The 16,973-nt window shown below is 37.0% G+C and overlaps 1 protein-coding gene across 3 annotated transcripts; it reads left to right on the top strand.

Annotated features, from left to right (window-relative positions):
• The first annotated feature begins 22 nt into the window (after positions 1 to 22).
• On the top strand, positions 23 to 10,862 carry LOC126691847 (protein CNGC15b-like). Of its 3 annotated transcripts, none has more exons than XM_050387084.1 (8): positions 23 to 687; positions 1,207 to 1,282; positions 1,448 to 1,994; positions 2,450 to 2,662; positions 2,885 to 3,177; positions 8,725 to 8,833; positions 9,259 to 9,495; positions 9,870 to 10,862. In XM_050387084.1, the coding sequence occupies exons 2-8, from the start codon at positions 1,254 to 1,256 to the stop codon at positions 10,566 to 10,568; spliced, it is 2,127 nt and encodes a 708-aa protein (XP_050243041.1). In that variant the 5' UTR covers positions 23 to 687; positions 1,207 to 1,253; the 3' UTR covers positions 10,569 to 10,862. The 3 variants fall into 3 exon arrangements, with proteins under 3 accessions (XP_050243041.1, XP_050243039.1, XP_050243040.1); XM_050387082.1 differs by having other exon boundaries at positions 24 to 687; positions 8,722 to 8,833; XM_050387083.1 differs by lacking the exon at positions 23 to 687 and having other exon boundaries at positions 709 to 1,282; positions 8,722 to 8,833.
• Positions 10,863 to 16,973: the final 6,111 nt, after the last annotated feature.

Here is a 16,973-nt window from a genome sequence, read left to right as displayed (position 1 = left end):
TCAAAAATTCGACTCCCTCCTCCGTCGGTTAGGAAACAGTGAAAAAAGAAGTCCCAACTCAACAAGTGCTGAAACCTATTGGTCAAGATTCTCTAAATCATCACAGTTCCATGTGGGTCCTCTACTTCTTATTAAAACCGCGTGCTTCCCATTTTTTGGCTGGAACCTGAAGCTAAGTTTAACTCTTTCATTCACCTAAATTAAAGCATCTTCTGTGTCCCTGACCACTGGTTTTAGTACTTGGGTACACATTTCCATTGTCGAATGTTGTACAGTTTTAGAATAATTCACTTTCACACATTTTTTGCCACAATTATCTTGCGTGATAGATTGTAATTTGTTGTAACATGTATGAAAGTATGTGATACTTGAATTATTCATAGTTTTAATGGCCAAGATGCTAAAAAATAGATAATTTTGAAACCCAAAGTCCAAAACAAGTTGGTGTCGACAAAAACAAGAGTGGTTACTAAACAAAGTAAGAAAATTACAAACTAAAATGAGTTATACGTGTTAGTTATGTGAACTGCCCCATAATCCTATATGCCTTTACCTGTTTTTTTTTATGGGTTTCTTTATACATAGTTATAAGTTCCATGAGCTTCACACTCCCTTATAAAGGTTCCCACTGAAATGGTGAAAACCCATAGATGAAGATATAGAGAGAATATTCAGCATTCCTTAATTGTAAGTTTTCATGTCTGTCCTTTTGAATTGTTCAGTGGACTCTGTGCCTGCTTCATTCTTAACTTCATGGGTTTTGTTTTGTCTAATTAATAGATTTTTTTTCTTCTTCTAATTTTCTGCTTTATTATTTTTATTTTGAGTGACCCTTTTCTCCTTTAAGCTGTCATGTTAATGCAAGAATTAGTAATGACCACTTTACTTTGTTCAAGATTTTTGTGGTTCTGGATTGCATCTGGTGTTACTTTACATTTCATCTGAACATGAAACAATGTTATGAAACAAAATAAAACATTTATTTTGTTGCAACTTGCTAAGAGGTAATGTGACGAAACTCACAGGTTAACTTCACTTTCTACATGAAAAATGAGATAGTACTTATGGCTGGTAAAAATTTGGTATACTTTTCCTTTCACATGATTCGTAACAAGTCTATGTACGGAAAAAGTTGCTTGACTCGTGTGTCTTGAGTGTTCTTGTGGTGGTTAATAAATTTGGTGCGCCGGTATATTTTCATCGTAGATCAAATCCACTGGTTGAAGACACATCTCTGCTTTTTCTCAAACGCTATGGCTACTGGTAGATCAAGATATGTGAGGTATGTTTGCTCTAGCAAGAATCATGACGTAAAGCTGATAGTATTTTAGTTATAACATGCACTGATAATCACTTTGAGCATTGATCATCAAAAGTGTAGAGAATTTGGTACTCACAATTCCCTATTCAATATTGTACTGAAATTCTTAAGATTTTGAACTTTCAGATTTCGAGATGATCTTGAAACTGCAAACTGTACACCACCCAATGATAGTCATTTGTTAATGCCAACTCATAACATCAATGATAAACAGGCACCTGATATGTGCCTGAGGAGTATTGAGAAAGATGCAATAGGCAAGTACTCTCTTGGAAGAGAACTTTCCAATGTCTTCTCTGAGGATTATGATGTGGTGGAGAAGATAATATTGGATCCTCAGGGACCTGTTTCAAACAGATGGAACAAAATCTTCTTGTTGGCATGTTTGCTTTCTCTTTTCGTGGACCCCTTGTTTTTTTACTTACCAATGGCTAAGGAAGAGGCGTGCATTGAAGTTATGGTGTCCCTTGAAGTAGCCCTTACTATCATTCGGTCAATGATTGATGCATTTTACGTTGTTCAGATTTTTGTTAGATTTCGAACGGCTTATGTTGGTCCTTCCTCTCGAGTATTTGGGAGAGGAGAGCTTGTTATTGACCCTTCAAAGATTGCTTCAAGATACCTTCGCAAAGGCTTTTGGCTAGACCTTGTAACTGCTCTACCCCTTCCACAGGTATGTAGCTAGTTTTCTGTACATTTATGCTTTGAATATACCAAGATTGGAATTCTACTTCTTCTTGGGTTCTTGTGCAAAATTTGCTTGAAAAGAATTCATTCTTCTGTGTTCCTTTGCATTCAGAAAGTGCATAAAGGCCTGTTTGTAGGTATTCTTGGATACTATCCAATTATACTGTCGAAAAGGACATGATTGACTCAACAAAAAAAAGGGGGCCACTATTAATTGATTAGTCCTCTTCTGATTTTCTAATATACATTTTGAGAATTTATATTTTTTTCCCTTGCTAAATTAAACTTACAATGCCACCATTACAGAGAATGTTAAGTAGGTTCACGAGACACAGTTGTAAACTTGTAATATATATATTTTAAAATTTTTATTTGGATGAATGTAGACTTGTAATTCTACACATCATAGCCTCATATGTTTAAGCTTCCATATTATGGCAGATATTGATTTGGGCTGCAATCCCAAATTTAAGAGGTTCAGAAATTACCCCTTCAAGTATTGTTGTTCGCTTCCTTATCATTTTCCAGTACCTCCTGAGATTATATCATATCTATCCGCTCACATCTGAAATTGTCAAGGCCAATGGGGTTATGATGGAAACAGCATGGGCTGGAGCTGTATACAATCTGATGCTCTGTATGTTGGCAAGTCATGTAAGTTACAATTAAAAATGACTTTCTTGACTGAGACTTGTGATGCAGTCAATAAGTACCTGTAAATGCTAAAGTATTTTTAGACAGTCTGCATTGTCTAAAAGATTTTATTTTGTTTAATTTTTGAGAATGTGGGATTTCTTATGAGCTTGATTGGTTTCTGTGATTAGTTCAGAATTATGTAAATTTGACTCCACTTGTTCTTTCTTTTTTGTTGAAAAGGTTTTAGGATCCTGTTGGTACCTCTTATCCATTCTACGACAAGAAGAATGTTGGATGAAAGTTTGCAGTCTTGAACAACATGATTGCAAATATTGGTTTTTATATTGCAGTAATGTAGATAACCCTATAAGAGCTGCTTGGTTCAAATCCAGCAATATCTCAAGTCTATGTGCTGGAACTAGTGACTTCTTTCAGTTTGGCATTTATGGTGAGGCAGTGACTTCTGGAACTACAGCCTCAAGGTTCTTCAACAAGTACTACTTCTGTCTTTGGTGGGGCCTGAGGAATCTGAGGTAACTATCTCTTTGGCTGGACTAGACATTACAGGATGAAAACTGCCAACTGTTTCATTACGTTACTCATTAGTTGAAGGAAATATCCATCCTTACAAATGGTACTATTACAAGAGAGAGGATCAGTATCAATCCCGATAATAAATTTGCAAAAACCTCATCCTTTTGAAATTATTAGAGTGAATTGAAATTTGTTAAGTAATAGTTTCATTTCAAATGCTATTAGAGACAAGATGCATCATCCTTATGTTTTATGCAATGCAATATAGAATGGTTTATATCTGTTAAGAATATAAAGTGTGAGAAAGACTGAATAGTCTGTATATTGATGTGTGTAAAACAATGTACAATAGAGAGCCTTATATAGGCTAGATATGTGTGCAGTACAAGTAAAAGGAGTAAACTACAAGTACAGTATATTGGGCTAAGCCCAATGGGCTAAACTAGTCTAAGCTATACACTAACATCCCCCCTCAAACTCGAGGTGGCAAGGAGGAAGCCAACTGGAGTTTGGATATAAGATCTCGAAGACGACCAGGCGGGTGAGTCTTGGTAAAGATATCAGCAGGCTGGTCAGCAGAGGAGATGGAGAATAACTGGAGATTTCCTTTCTTAAGATGCTGGCGAGTGATGTGGCAGTCGATCTCAATATGCTTAGTGCGTTCATGGAAGACATCATTATGAGCAATGTAGATAGCACTACGATTGTCACAATAAAGAGGAGTGGCAGTGGGCTGTGGAGCATCCATGTCAGCCAAGAGCCAACGAAGCCAAACAAGCTCACAAGTGGTGTCGGCAAGGGCACGATACTCAGCCTCAGTACTAGAACGGGAAACCACATCCTGCTTCTTGCTGCGCCACGAGACCAGAGAAGTACCTAACAGGAAACAGAAACCTGTGATAGAGCATCGATCAGTCGGATCACCTGCCCAGTCAGCATCTGAATAAGCATGAAGCTCGAGAGAAGATCGAGAGGAGTAATGCAGACCATGATAAAGTGTGCCTTTGACATATCGGAGAATCCGAAGAACAGCAGCATAATGGACAGAACGAGGTGCATCCATGAACTTACTAACCATACCCACAGCATGTGAAATATCTGGACGAGTAACAGTGAGATAGATCAAACTGCCAACCAACTGACGATAGCGAGTAGCATCGGATATAGGTTCACCGTCCAAGGGTGTGAGCTTTGCATTATATTCCAAAGGAGTGGAAACAGTCTTGTTGTCAGTGACACCGGCTTTAGAGAGAAGATCAGAAGCATATTTAGCCTGGGAAAGATAGTATCCATCAGAGGATGAGGTAACCTCAAGCCCAAGAAAATAGCTGAGAGTGCCCAAATCTTTCATCTCAAAATGCTGACTAAGGAAGTTCTGAAGAGAGCGGATACCTGCAGAATCATCTCCAGTAATAATCATATCATCAACATAAAGAAGAATAAGAGTGATACCAGCAGAGGATCTTCGAACAAAGAGAGCAGTGTCATGAGGACTCGAAGTGAAACCCTGCTGAGCAACAACTGAGCTAAATTTTTCAAACCAAGCTCGAGGAGCCTGCTTGAGGCCATAAAGAGCACGGCGAAGGCGGCAAACTTGATTGCCTGAGTGTGGATAGCCAGGGGGTGGTTGCATGTACACTTCTTCATGGAGGTCTCCATCGAGGAAAGCATTCTTCACATCCATTTGATAAAGAGGCCAATGGCGAACAACAGCCACAGCAATGAGACATCTAACAGATGTAAGACGAACAACAGGAGCAAATGTTTCCTCATAGTCAATACCATACTCCTGAGTAAAGCCCTTGGCAACTAGGCGAGCCTTGTATCGTTCAACAGATCCATCAGCCTTGGTCTTGATCTTGTAAACCCACCTACAACCTACTACAGACTGACCAGGAGGCAAATCAACCATATCCCACGTGTGATTCTTATGAAGGGCATCTAGTTCTTCATTCATAGCTTGCTGCCAAAGAGGGTCAGTATGAGCCTCACGATAGGTGTGAGGTTCATAGAGAGTGGCAAGAGCAAAAGAGCAATGATAATCAGTGAGATAAGGGGGAGGAATGCTTACCCGAGTGGAACGACGAAGTTCAGGACCAATAGGAGACTCAGGAGAGGGTGGTGCCACAGGATCCAAGACAGGCGGGTCATATGCCGGAGACAGAACCGGAAATGAGTCGTCTGGAGAGGCAGTCGATGCTGAAGAATCCTCCACAAGTTCAGGATAGAGAGGGAGGAAAAGATCAGTAAAAATGGGAGACTCTGAGAAAGAAGATGTAGGAAACTGCTGAAGACTCGTGAAAGGACGATGTTCCCAAAACTCAACATGACGGGAGACACGAAGGCGATGAGAAATGGGATCATAGCAGCGAAACCCTTTTTGAGACACACCATAACCAAGGAAACAACAGAGACGAGTACGAGGTTGAAGCTTTGTTCGTTCATGAGGAGGAAGAGAGACAAAGCAAGCACAACCAAAAACCCGAAGAGAGGAGTAGTCAGGAGTTTGACCATAGAGAAGCTCAAATGGTGATTTGTTGTGTGTAGTTGGTGAAGGAATACGATTAATAGTGTGCACAGCAGTGAGTGCGGCCTCACCCCAAAATCGCTCAGGAAGAGAGGCAGAAATGAGAAGGGTGCGGACAACATCAAGAATGTGACGATGTTTTCGTTCTGCACGACCATTTTGTTGAGAGGTGTAAGGACAAGACCGCTGAGGAAGAGTACCATGTCTGTCTAAAAAGGATAGGAAAGATTTATCATTATATTCTTGAGCATTATCTGATCGAAAGACTTTAACGGTGCGATTGAACTGTGTTTCAATCATTTTATGAAATGTTTGGTAAATAGACACAAGTTCAGACCTATGGTGAAGCAGATAAATCCAAGTATACCGAGAAAAATCATCCACAAATATGACAAAATATTTAGATCCCCCCTCAGTGGGAACAGGTGCAGGACCCCAAATATCAGAATGTATAAGATCAAAAGGAGCAGAAGAAAATGAGTCACTTTTATTAAATGGCAATTTTGTTTGTTTACCAAAATGACAGGAAGTACAATCAAATTTTGAAAACTGAACTGAACCTAAATGACCTTGAGAAGCTAACAATTGAAGACGAGATAAGGATGGATGACCAAGACGAGCATGCCATAGATCAGGTGAGGAGGTGGCTGTGGTAGCAGCTGCAGAAACAACTTGTGAAGGAATCTTCAAGTCATGAACCTCAAACATGCGACCAACCTTACGGCCTGTCCCAAGCACTTGACCCGTCCGGGGATCCTGCACATCCACACCATGATTAGTAAATAGAAGATCTACGCCTAATTCGCAAAGTTGACCAACAGAAAGCAAATTGAGGGATAACTTTGGAATATGAAAAGTGTCACTAAGGGATAAACAAGGAGAAGAGATTGTTCCTTTATGACTAACAGGCATAGGAGTTCCATCAGCAGTGTAAATGGTGATTGGATGTTCTAAGGGTGCCTTATCAGAAAATTGGGATTCATCAGGAGTCATATGGTTACAACATGCAGTATCAAAAAACCAAGGTTGTTTACCTGAGGTGACAGAAAGGGCAGTGGAAGTGCGGGATAAAACCTGTTGAACAACTGCCTCAATATCAGCCGTAGTAAGTGAGGAAGCCAAAGATGGACCTGTAGGAACCGATGGATCTGAAGGACATACAGCAGCTGCCTGAGGAAGAGAAGCTTTATTCTGCTCTTGCACAAATTTCTGTAGCTTACGACAAACAGAGATGTCATGGCCTTTGGCACGGCAAAACTTGCAGTGAGCACCTTTGGAAGACTGAGAGGTGGGACGCCCGGAGTTTACTCGCGGAGGAGCAGTGAATGCAACAATGGGAGGCTGTGGTGAGGGTGTAGCCAAGACATGATCAGATGATGTCATGTGATAAGTGGGCCGACGATTCTCCTCAGAAATGAGCTCCTTTACTGCAGCATCAAGAGAAGGAGTAGGAGACCGGCTAAGTAGAGAAGCCCTAGTAGGCTCAAAATCCTCACGTAAACCCATCATGAAGTGCATAAATCTATGGCGATCCCGATATTTGACAAAGAGCTCAATGTCCTTAGAACACACCAGTGGAGGATCTGCAGCAGAGAGTTGTTCCCACATAGTAGAAGTCTGAGAATAAAAATCAGAAATAGACTGACCTGTCTCTTGGCGCATTTGATAAAGTTTTGATTCAATGTGAAACTCCAAACTTGAATCATTAGTGCAGTTATAACGATCGGCCAAAAATTTCCAAGCAGCCTCAGCAGTTTCAAGACGAGGAAGAAGATTATGAATGGAGGGAATAGAGGTATTGATAAACCAAGATAAAATCTTACTCTGAATACTCTCCCATTCTTCTAGACGTTCTTCATAATCATCTGTTGTAACAGCAGTCTTGGAAGACTCTTCAGCAGCTGTGGCTTTGGACTTAGGGTTTGGTACTGGCTTAGGAATTGAACCAGTCACATATCTCCACAGTTTACGACCCTTGAGAAAGATGGTCATATTCTGAGACCATGCATGATAGCTAGTAGGACCATCCAACATAATGGTGATAGGACGTATGATATCTCGTTCACTTTGTTGAGCCATAATGAAGAAAATGATCAAAAAGTGATATTTAGATACCTCAAATGCAGAAACGGAGTCCAAAATCAGAATCTACGCGAAAAACTAAGCAAGACAGGTCCTGTTGAAAAATTTTGACTTGGTCAACGGTCAACGGTCAAAGTCAACGGTCAAAGTCAAAGTCAACGGTCAAGTCTGGTCCAGTCAACGGCTGACGTGGCAGGGTGACGTCACACTAGGGCTGACGTGGCAGTTCGCGAAACGGATTTGGCGCGTGGGGCGCGTGTAAGCGCGTGGGGCGAGTGGATGAAGTCTGATCTGGCGCGTGGGGGCGCGTGAGAGAGAGGGACGGCGCGTGACGGCGCGTGACGGCGCGTGGAGCGCGTGCTCGTGAGGCAGAAACTTCAGGCGGCGCGTGGGGGCGCGTGTGAAGTGTTTTCTGGCCGTTCTTGGTTGGGTTTTGCTCGGGATTGTCTGTTCTGTCACTCAATGCCTTTGCTTTGACAGTTGGATGAGCAGAACAATGAGATCCGAGATTTGCTGGGACTGTGGGCGTGACGGCGGTGACTCGCTTCTGACAGTGGCTACTGGATGAAGGCGAGGGCAGCGGAAGAACGCCGGAGATGTCCACAGGAACCAGGAAGTCAGAGGATTGGCTCTGATACCATGTTAAGAATATAAAGTGTGAGAAAGACTGAATAGTCTGTATATTGATGTGTGTAAAACAATGTACAATAGAGAGCCTTATATAGGCTAGATATGTGTGCAGTACAAGTAAAAGGAGTAAACTACAAGTACAGTATATTGGGCTAAGCCCAATGGGCTAAACTAGTCTAAGCTATACACTAACAATATCAAATCTGATCCCCCCCCCCCCCCCCCCCTCCCCCTCTTTTGCTCTCAGAAAATGAAATTCACTCTCCCATATTTCTTATTCTAACCAAATCTATCAATTTTGCAGTAGTTTGGGACAGAATCTCTTCACAAGCGCTTATATTGGAGAAATAAGTTTTGCTTTTGTGATCGTGATCCTTGGATTGGTGCTTTTTGCACTGCTTATAGGGAATATGCAGGTAGGTCTAGCTGTTAGAGAACATCTTTTCAGGTCCTAGAAATTCATCTTCAGAATGTATGGCTCTGTGCTGCTAGTGTTAGGCCTCATAAAAGGTTCACACCTAGATAAATTTATATGTTTTTATGCAAGGTTCATACTAGTTCTTAGTTGATGCTACATTCAATTAATTTCAAGTTTCTTTGGTGTTCTGTAAAATCATTTCATTATGACAAAGAAATAGATGTTAAAACAGAATTGTTAATTAGAAATTGGAAGATCACTACTTGCAGCACTGCTCTGTTAAATTTTTCAGTAAAGTTTCTAACTTAAGCTGCTGGATCTTGGATTTTTTTTTCCAGCTGATAGAGTTCATTTTCCTTTATGAAGGTTATTCACACACTTTATCAAAAATTTTAAGTCCTCTTTTGCCATTTATTTTGACAGATGTACCTCCAATCCACGACTGTGAGACTGGAAGAGTGGAGAGTTAGGAGGACTGATACAGAACAATGGATGCATCACAGGCAACTACCAAGTGACTTGAAGCAGAGTGTGCGAAGGTATGATCAATACAGATGGGTTGCAACTCGGGGAGTTGATGAGGAAGCCATTCTTAAAGATCTCCCCATGGATCTCAGACGAGAAATCAAACGCCACCTGTGTTTAGATCTAGTTCGGAAAGTAAGTTTTGGTTTCCTCACTCGCTTTTCCGTTAATAGAACAATTTTGTGAACTTCTCAACAAGTTACTTAAGCTCAATTCTTGATGGTGATTAAAGTAATCTATTTGTTATAAATAATTTACTAATGCATGGATGGAAAACAAATATCACATTTTCTGGTCAGAGTACAATGTATGCCTTGTTTCATTTCAATTCCTTCCTTGCTTTAAATAATACCTACATGACATACTATAGTAGTTACAATCAGAGAGATCCCTTTCTTATCCGTCTTTTTTTTTCAGATTAAATGGGTCACAATGAACTTGCAATTACAAACAAAACAGTCATCAGACCTTATTCTGATATTGAACTTCTTGTTACAAATGTAAAACAGGTACCACTTTTTGATCAAATGGATGACAGGATGCTAGATGCAATCTGTGAAAGGCTGAAACCTTGCCTATGTACACCTGGCACTTGCCTAGTTCGTGAGGGTGATCCTGTCAATGAGATGCTTTTCATTGTACGAGGCCACTTAGACTCTTGCACCACCAATGGTGGTCGCAGTGGTTTCTTCAATTCATGCAGCATTGGAGCAGGGGACTTCTGTGGTGAAGAATTGCTAACCTGGGCCCTGGACCCTCGTCCAAATGTTGCGCTTCCTTCATCTACACGCACAGTAAAAGCCATCACCGAAGTTGAAGCTTTTGCTCTCATTGCTGAGGACTTGCAGTTTGTAGCAGCCCAATTTCGCACTCTGCACAGCAAGAAAGTCAGGCAGACACTTAGGTTTCACTCTCACCAATGGAGGACATGGGCTGCATGTTTTATACAAGCAGCTTGGTTTCGATATAAAAGACTGAAAGAAGCAGCTGAGCTCAAGAAGAGGGAGAGTCTGGTGGCATCTGGGCCTAAATCTGCACTAGAAGAGAGTTCATCCTTCCCTCCATATGGCTCAAGCTTTACAACGTATGCAGCAAAATTGGCAGCAAGCACTAGGAGAGGTGGAAGCAAGAAGTGTGGAACTCAATTTGACATTCTAAACTCATTACAGAAGCCAGTTGAACCTGATTTTACTGTTGAAGATAGATGAAGAAAAATCCTTGTACTTTGTGAAGTGCCAAATATCAGTATATATATATGTATTTAGTTCTCTTTTGTGTTACCTTACTATTCTGCAGGTTTGGGCACGAAATTCATGGCAATGCCTTAGTGGTTCAGTCTTTACATTGATTATTCTCATGTAGGTTTTGTTGCTTAGGCATTGTTTCATTGTTAAGAATGATAACTTATAGGGTACTCTAGGTTGTTGTTTCTCATCTTGTATGTGCGGCATCAGTAATGGATGTAACCACACTTATTCTTTATTCTTCTTTTCCTCCTATTATATTGTTCCTTTGTTTGGGAGATGGAAAATCAGGGCTGGCCCAACCTAATTTGGGACCTAAGGTGAAATATATATGTGGGGTTTTTTTTTTTTATATAAATATTAATTAAATAAAATTATTTAATATAAATCAAATTGAGGTTAATTTGATGTATTAAATACATAATTTAATGAATAATACTAACTAAAACTAAGGTTTATTTCATATAGAGAATTGAATATTATAGTTGAAAAATTAATTTAACAAAAAGAAATTAAAAAAAAAAAGAAATAGAAAATTAATTTATCTTGAATATAAAACAATACATATATAGTTAATTACATTTATAATTTATGATATTGATTGATGTGTGGCTTTGTAGTAGATTAGTTTACAAATATTAAAGTTTCAAACTATTAGAGAGGATTAATCATCATTGATGATTTAACACATTTGCAATTTTTTTTTAAAGCCTTGTTAGAAATAAAAAAGGAAAATATTAAAGGTACTACAAAATGTTCACAATATAATGTGACAATAATAGTGAAGGATGAGCTTCAATAATGTAATTAATGAATATTTAAAATACTTTTTTGTGATTGGTAACATTTTAGTTTGTAAATCTATAATAAAATTTGTGATATCACTAATATCACTAATAATAAAAAGTGCATAACAGTTTGAAAAAATTCATATTTTTTATAAAATTTTGGGCCTTTTACAATGAGATAGGGGCTTTTTTGTAAAGGGTAAATATTTATTTGTGGTGGGGGCCTTAGGCCTAGGCCTTGGGCCGGCCCTGGGGAAAATAAAACATAGCCTGTGTGCTTCTTGTTGGATATTTTTTCTTCTCCCTTATTTATTTGTCTGAAATGATCTTGCTCTACTAGCATCTTTGGTGTTAAGAACAGACAAGGGTCATGTAGCAAGCACACCCACAGAGCGATCACAAGCAATTTGAATATTTACATGTGACAATGTTTTGCTGGAAGAAAAAGGGTGAAGGAGACCAGTCATGGCAACATCTATCTATTGATGAACCAATACTGGAGAGGCCTAGACAATAAAGAATTTTACATGTGACAATGTTGTTCAAAACTATTCTCCAACTTTCATTGACTTATGCTAAAAAAAAAATAAAAAAAAAGGCAACTTTCATTAACTTAAATGTTAGACATGAAAGCTAGAAACATGAGGCCCTGTGAACCACTAGAGTTGTGGACTTGCCATTGAGAAATTTTTTGTACTCCATAAATTAGATTTTCAAGGAGTGGCCAGAAAGTTTTTGTTTATATTTCCTTGCAACCGCAAGAAGTATTGGCCCCAAAAAAATTGAAGGCATGAGTATAAGGGCCTGCCTATTCAGAGAAGCAGCTTTTGGATCCATTATATTCTGGCCCAATACATTAGTGCATCTATTCTTCTTCTTTTTGGTTAGTAGTACTTCTATTCATGTAGATTTCAGTACTTAACAAAATGATGTATATAGTCGAATCCTATGTTGACTATAAGCAGTAAGCACTCTTAGTTGCTTCACATACTCTGCATTGAAGTTAAGGGAATCATGCTTCACAAGTTACATTGTGATATGAGTGCACTCAATACTTATATTCTTCATTCCCCTATGGAAATTTTCTTGTCTTTTGCTAGGTCTTTATTAGGATTGTTAAGTTTTAGGCTGTCCAAGTAGACCAAAATGGAAAATAATTGTGAGCTTAATGATTCTAGAGTAACTTTTGAAGTTCATAATCTTTGACTTGAAACTTAAGAGTTAAGACAGGTGATAGCAAATAATTTTTAATGTAGTCCAAAGCTTTGCTATATTTATTTATAATATAAATGAGTGACTGAGAGCCAATGGTCTTTTTTATTTCAAATAAATTATATTATAGCTCTTGTCCTTATTGAGTTTTCATTTCTTTATTAGCAGAAACTTTCTCTCAAATTGATGATGGGAAGAAAAGTTAATGGAAGAGGTGGAATCCAATGTCTATTAAACTAGAAAAGAGGGAAACCTGTCCTGAATTGTTTTATGTGCCTTTTCTTATAATGGCTAAGCGCCAAAGTGCTATTCCAATTTGGATGACAAGATGAAAATGCTCATTGAAAGGGAAAGGAAAAAAAAAAAAAAAAAAAAAATGGAAACCATGGGTGAGAAATACATTAACTTCAAGTACTTATTTTGTAGAGGAACAAGTCATATGGCTGTGCTTCATTTTTCTTTTTAAGTAATCATATTTCATGTAAAAAAGAAGAAGAAGAAGAAAGTAATCATATTTCACGACACTTTTTGGAGCTGTCCCTCTAAACATGAATTAATTACGACAAGAAGTGCACAACAGACATATTTCTTTTTCCATGCATGCTTTGAGAATGAGTATTAAGCTGAACCCAATGAAATCAAAAGAGATTAAAAAACAAAAAACAAAAGTTTATGAGCTTACGTTTCCTAGAGATTAGTAGGGAAGATTGGTTGACATGAAAAGGGAGGCGGACACTTTATGATGGTGGAACATATGATAGCATCTAAAAGTGGGACAAGATCAGCAACAGGGGGAAACAATTACGGGTCCCTAAACCTAGTCAGAAACTTCATATTTCTCAATCAGGAAATCCTCTCTCTCTCTATTAATGTTTTTCTAGTAAGTCTCTAAGGATACAAAAATTTTCATTAGTAGTGATTATTGATTCATAATAAAAATAATGTATTTATTTGAAAATTAATATTGTTATATATCAATTACAATTTATCGTCTTAATCAATTGTAGAAAAATTGTGTTTTTAGTATTACTCTTTTATAACCTGTTATGTGATACTAAAAATTAGAAAGATAGTTATCAACTTATTAGGTCAAATGAAAACACGAAAACATGCTAAATCTTGAGAAAAAAATGAAAAAGACAAAACACTGAACAGTTAGTCTACATAAATGCAAGCAATATGAAAGGGAGAAAAAGAGAGAGAGAGAGAGAGAGAGAGAAAAGCAGAAGGAACAAAACAATATAATAATAAGCAGAAGCAATGTTTGTAGAAAGTGAGCAGTTGATCAAATTTGAAATTCATATGCTCCTATCCATAAGGCCCTTAGACTATAGAAACCAACGTCATAGAGAATAGAGACACATCACCTCTAATAACAAAGATAATTTTGGATAATGTAGAACCCAGGTCCCACAGGGACATGATTAATTGCACATTTTTGGACTGGTAAATTGTCACTTTGCCAGGTTCAAGAGAGGGTGTGCCGTGTGGGATTAGGGAGGAAGCCACTAACACTTGGCATTGGATAAGGCAATGTTGTTGCCTATTTGAGTATCACGTTGTGAGGACTCATTATTCATTATAGGGTTGGAATCCAAAGGCATCTGAATTATGTCCCTTGACCAACAATGCAAGGTTTAAGTTAAGACGATTACCTAACTATAATAATTGTTTTATCTTCCAGACCAAGTTTAACATTTGATTTCTTTTACCTTTTAGTACGTGAATTCTATTACAGAAAAATATTCATAGATTAATAAAAATATTACTTTGTTAGAGATAGATTTTGCTAGAGGTCAAGAAAGAAGTTTGACTCTAATACTATGTTAAATATGCTAAAATTGATGCAAAAGTAAAAGCGGCAGCATAAAATAGAGTAATACAAGAAAACAAGGGTTATGTGATTCAGCTTAATGACTTAAGTTCACAGAGAAAACTCTTAAGGGCTACATCTTTATTATTAGTGTAAAATACAAATCTTATATTACAATGAACCCAACATGGGTATATATAATAGGCTAAATTCAAGACTAATCATATACAAACTATGGTTAATAGACTCACAGTACAAATAAGAAACTTAACTTATATACAAAATAAAATTGAGCTTGGGTCGATACTATTAGGCTAATATATTTGTAACATACTTTCTTTTGTAATCTCATGAATTTCTATTGTTGAAATGGCATTTTAGCTTGAGATTGCCTTTTCTTCCTCATTGATTTAATAAGTTATACATAAACTATGTTTATTATATTTAAGTTAACATTAAAAAAATAAAAATAAAAAATAAATAAATTTCAATTGAGGCACAGCATTCAATAAGCAAAATAAAAATTGAAGCATACATCATTCTTTTTTGCTAAGCTAGCATTCATCATTCTTAATTTTTGAATATTAGAGACTTTCTAGCTAGACCATCATCAATATTGTTGTGCAATGTGCAAGATGATAGGACCAATAGAAGGAGGCAAAATGCCGGTGGCAAGGGAGTCAGGGACCACGACTTGGCAGGACTGTCCTCTTGGGAAAAGGGACAGGTGTTGATGAGTAGACTCTGCATTTAGAGACCAATAATCCCTACAACATCCTTTCAGTTGTATCTTGTAATCAAAGAAAATAAAACCCACAAACCCACAATATACTTTCTTTTCCCCCCCTTTAATTTATGAGGCAAACTTAATCATCATTTCATGCTATTATGCCATAACTGACAATATAGTCGCAAAACAATAATGCATGCATGCAGACATAGTCATTCATATTCTATTATATTATACTTTATTAAAAATTTATCAACTAATTGAAGTCAATTTCTTTGAATCATTTAACAAAGTTTGTTGCTAGAATGCTAGTATATGATAAAATGGGCTTTGATTAATGTACGTACATTATATACTATATTTTAAAAGTTGGGTTTTCTTAATTATATAGTTATATATATTCTGTTTAGAACTTTATATCATATTGCTCAATATGCATTTTGTTATGCACGAATAATAATTGTATTAAAATTATTAATATAGTCTCTATTGCTTAAGTGTTGAGAAGTTTATGAGATGAAATTGGTGCAATGAGAATGGAAGTTTATGCAGCAAAAGAAGAGACACTAAAAAATAAACTATCTATCTAACAACTTCAACCCTCATGAGCTGACAACATCTCATTTAGCAATATTCAACTCAGAGAATAACACTTATTTGCTAAAACGATTGCTAGACTTTATGTTCATCAGAACAGGAGTTGTCGTTTGGGCAAGAGCTACACATCACATTTCAACTGTTTAACGACACGTCGACCATTATATTTTGTTCTAATGGGCAAATTGGAATGGAATTGAATTAAACCAAAAACAGCTCAAATACTGGTAGAATAAATATAAATCCCATTGCATATTGTTTTTGTTTAAAATTAAATTTGATAAGAACCCCTGACCTTTAAAAACCCTAAAAAGAAATTGATGTGCAAATTGTTACAAGGAACATGTAAGCGGATCTCTTATTTTGGGTGTATTTTAGTATCTTAGTACGTAAGAGGTGTGTAATTGGCTAAGAAATCAGACGGGATGTAAATGAGTTGAGACTAATATTAAAAGTTCATGATTGATCATTTAATTTTGTTTGAACTCATCATCAAACTATCTTAAAATTGAAGCAAGACGTGTAGTCTTGAAGCTATATCAAAATGTAAATTTTCCATCAAACAAACAGCCTTACGGTGGGATTTAATATGCTTTTAAGGTTTAGAAACTCAAAAAAGCGTGTTTTGAGTTTACTTAATTTTGTAAATCCAAAGGTTTTTGCTAAAACATTAAAACTCACCCAAAAAAAAGAAAACCTTTAAATTGTGACTGATGATGTTGCCTGGGGAGGGCTATACATCTCGGAATGGCAACAATCTGATGATGGAAAGTCCCCTGGATCATCAATGTGTTCCAAAAATAGGAGACATTTGGTATTTAAGGAAACCATATCAATTGCTCCTCATTTCTATCGCCCACTTTTTAGATTCTTATAATCTTTCTGAATTCCTTATAATTGGTATCACTTTCAAAGTAAAGGTGAGTTTTTTATTTTATTTTTTTATTTTATTTTTAATTATTTTATCAAGTTTAAATTTATGATTCTAAATTATGCAAAAGAAATTATTATTATTTTTTTTTTAGAAACAAGAAAATAATGTTTAAGAGGGTTTAGAATAATTTATTTTCATTGACTTATTTTTATTTAATGTGTTTTTTTTTTAGGGAATTAAAGTTTTTATTGTGTAACAATAAAAGTGTACTTAGGAAAAATAAAAGTTTTAAAAAAACCATACCTCAAACTTATTCTTATTTTTAAGCTTAAGGAACAAATGTCAAGCAATATTG

This window comes from Quercus robur, chromosome 7 (genome assembly GCF_932294415.1).
Source record: "Quercus robur chromosome 7, dhQueRobu3.1, whole genome shotgun sequence".
NCBI classification, from domain to species: Eukaryota; Viridiplantae; Streptophyta; class Magnoliopsida; order Fagales; family Fagaceae; genus Quercus; species Quercus robur.
The sequence above is the reverse complement of the archived record's forward strand: the minus strand, read 5'-3'. Positions and strand labels throughout refer to the sequence as shown.

Coding starts and splice junctions, on each gene's coding strand:
- LOC126691847 (XM_050387082.1), top strand. CDS start 1,254: ATGGCTACTGGTAGATCAAGATATGTGAG. Junction 2,663..2,884: donor TCTGTATGTTGGCAAGTCAT/GTAAGTTACAAT, acceptor TTTGTTGAAAAG/GTTTTAGGATCCTGTTGGTA. Junction 8,834..9,258: donor TGCTTATAGGGAATATGCAG/GTAGGTCTAGCT, acceptor TTATTTTGACAG/ATGTACCTCCAATCCACGAC.